The following is a 1,888-nucleotide window of genomic DNA, read 5'->3' on the forward strand; positions in this document are numbered from 1 at the left end:
TTTTTTTTTCCTTTTTGGGTAAGAAACAAACATGAAATTCATTAATAAAAAAGGAAAAAATAGAATGCACAAATAAAGAAGGGCAAGGAGACCTTGCAAAAAACAACTGAAAAATAATAATTGTTGTGATCACCTAAACATCACAACTACACATCTACATGACTTATTTAGAGAACTAGGCCACATTTCCTTCAAGCTCAAATTCATATAATAAGTAGGAGTTTTTGTTCTTTCGTTCTCTTTAAATTAATTTCTGCCAAATAAGTCATTGAATTTGTGCCAAGTAAATGAATAAATAAAAGGAAAAGAAAAAAACCTTGTAGACAGAAATCAACCATATGAAAGTCTAAAATACAATAATACTTCTCAGGGAATAAAAATGGCAAGGAAATTCTATACTCACCAAGAGCTGAGAAATTTAGAGGGTACTGAAATTGAACACCGTGATTAGATAGAGACAGATTATTTCCTGTATCTTCATTAGAATTAGCATAGAATCCTTGGGGCTGAAAGTTCTGTGGAGGGTTTTCTATCTCGATCATCCTATTAATAACTCTCACAGAATTTTCTCTGTGTAATCTGCCATCAGACCCCGTAGATGATATTTGCTCCTTGATAGAGGAGTCTGAATTATGGGGATAGTCTGTAACGGCTTCTTGAGAGTTAGTGTTATCATTTGTTTGCCGAGGGACAGCAACTTCTTCTGAGTCTGTCAACAGCATTTCTTTTGGGACATTGGAATACCAAAACTGGTAGAATGTAAGTCCTACAACCATACATGAGACTGGGTCTCTAACAAATTCATTTTCTTGAATGAGGCTGAAAAATACCAAAAACATAACAAGAATCCATTATTTTGATATGATTTGTTGTTGAAAAATTACATTCCACGCATAAGAACACAAAAGAAAGGAATAAAATCAACTGAACAACACAGTAACAAAGGGCTAAAAGAAGAAGATGAAGAACTTGCTTCAACATCGTGGAACTACCCTCTAAAAGAGGAATGAGAATCATACCTTAGAGCAGCCTGATGAGCATCCTCAAAATTCTCTTCTGTAAGACAGAACAGGATGAACTCCAAATGAACCACAAATTTATCCTGCTCAAAACAAAAATTCCATGTCGAATACGTAAACTGATTAGAGCGAAGGTGCAAATACGATTGATTGGCATGGAACAGTTATTGAATTTTGATTCAAGCTTGACTAGGATGAATTCAGGAATCTATGTAATGATTAAGGAGAAATTTATTTTGCAACTTCAATTTATTTATAACTCTATTAACACAGTAAATAAAAGGACAATTACTTCAATTTATTTATTTTGAAATTGGTGACCAACTACTTGCTAACGTTTTCACACAACCAAATAGAATTAGAATCACATAATCTTTTGAAATTTTGACCAATTATTTTAGGACGCAAATGTTTCCTTACTTTTCTCCCTACTTGCTAACGTTCCCAGCATTACTTGACAACTAAATTCGTTCGTCAAGCGTAAAATTTGAGCATTCCCACGGATGGTTAAATGCAAAAATGAGTCAGGGACTAGGAGCTTGTTTGGTAGGAGGGAAAAGTGGAAGGAAGGATCGGGGTGAGAAGATTAGTCGAAGGATTTTGGGACTTGCAGTTGTTTGGAAAGAGGGAATAGATTAGGTGAGGGATTCAAAGAGCCAATTTTAATCTCTCCCAATAATGAAGGAATAGAGGAGGGAATCCATACCAAACACTATAAGAGAAAGGTCATCTCCTTTATCTCCATTTTCCTCACCTAAGTTATATACCTTTCTTTTGTTCCTATTTTCTTTCCTTCCCATCAAATTAAGGTTAGCATAGAACAACTGCACCTTCTAGATACATACCTCGACTAGCCGTCCTTTCGGCAT

The 1,888-nt window shown here is 35.0% G+C and overlaps 1 protein-coding gene across 1 annotated transcript; it reads right to left on the reverse strand.

The window, feature by feature from the left end:
* Positions 1-203: 203 nt before the first annotated feature.
* On the reverse strand, positions 204-1,880 carry LOC112095263. The gene is made up of 3 exons (XM_024176944.1): positions 1,865-1,880; positions 1,020-1,102; positions 204-819 (listed from the first exon to the last, which is right to left on the reverse strand). Exon 3 carries the CDS (start codon positions 774-776, stop codon positions 204-206), a length of 573 nt encoding a protein of 190 aa, XP_024032712.1. The 5' UTR covers positions 777-819; positions 1,020-1,102; positions 1,865-1,880.
* Between the last annotated feature and the right edge of the window lie 8 nt (positions 1,881-1,888).

This window comes from Morus notabilis, unplaced genomic scaffold (genome assembly GCF_000414095.1).
Source record: "Morus notabilis unplaced genomic scaffold, ASM41409v2 C11444011, whole genome shotgun sequence".
Lineage (NCBI taxonomy): Eukaryota > Viridiplantae > Streptophyta > Magnoliopsida > Rosales > Moraceae > Morus > Morus notabilis.

Coding starts and splice junctions, on each gene's coding strand:
- LOC112095263 (XM_024176944.1), bottom strand. CDS start 776: ATGGTTGTAGGACTTACATTCTACCAGTTTTGGTATTCCAATGTCCCA.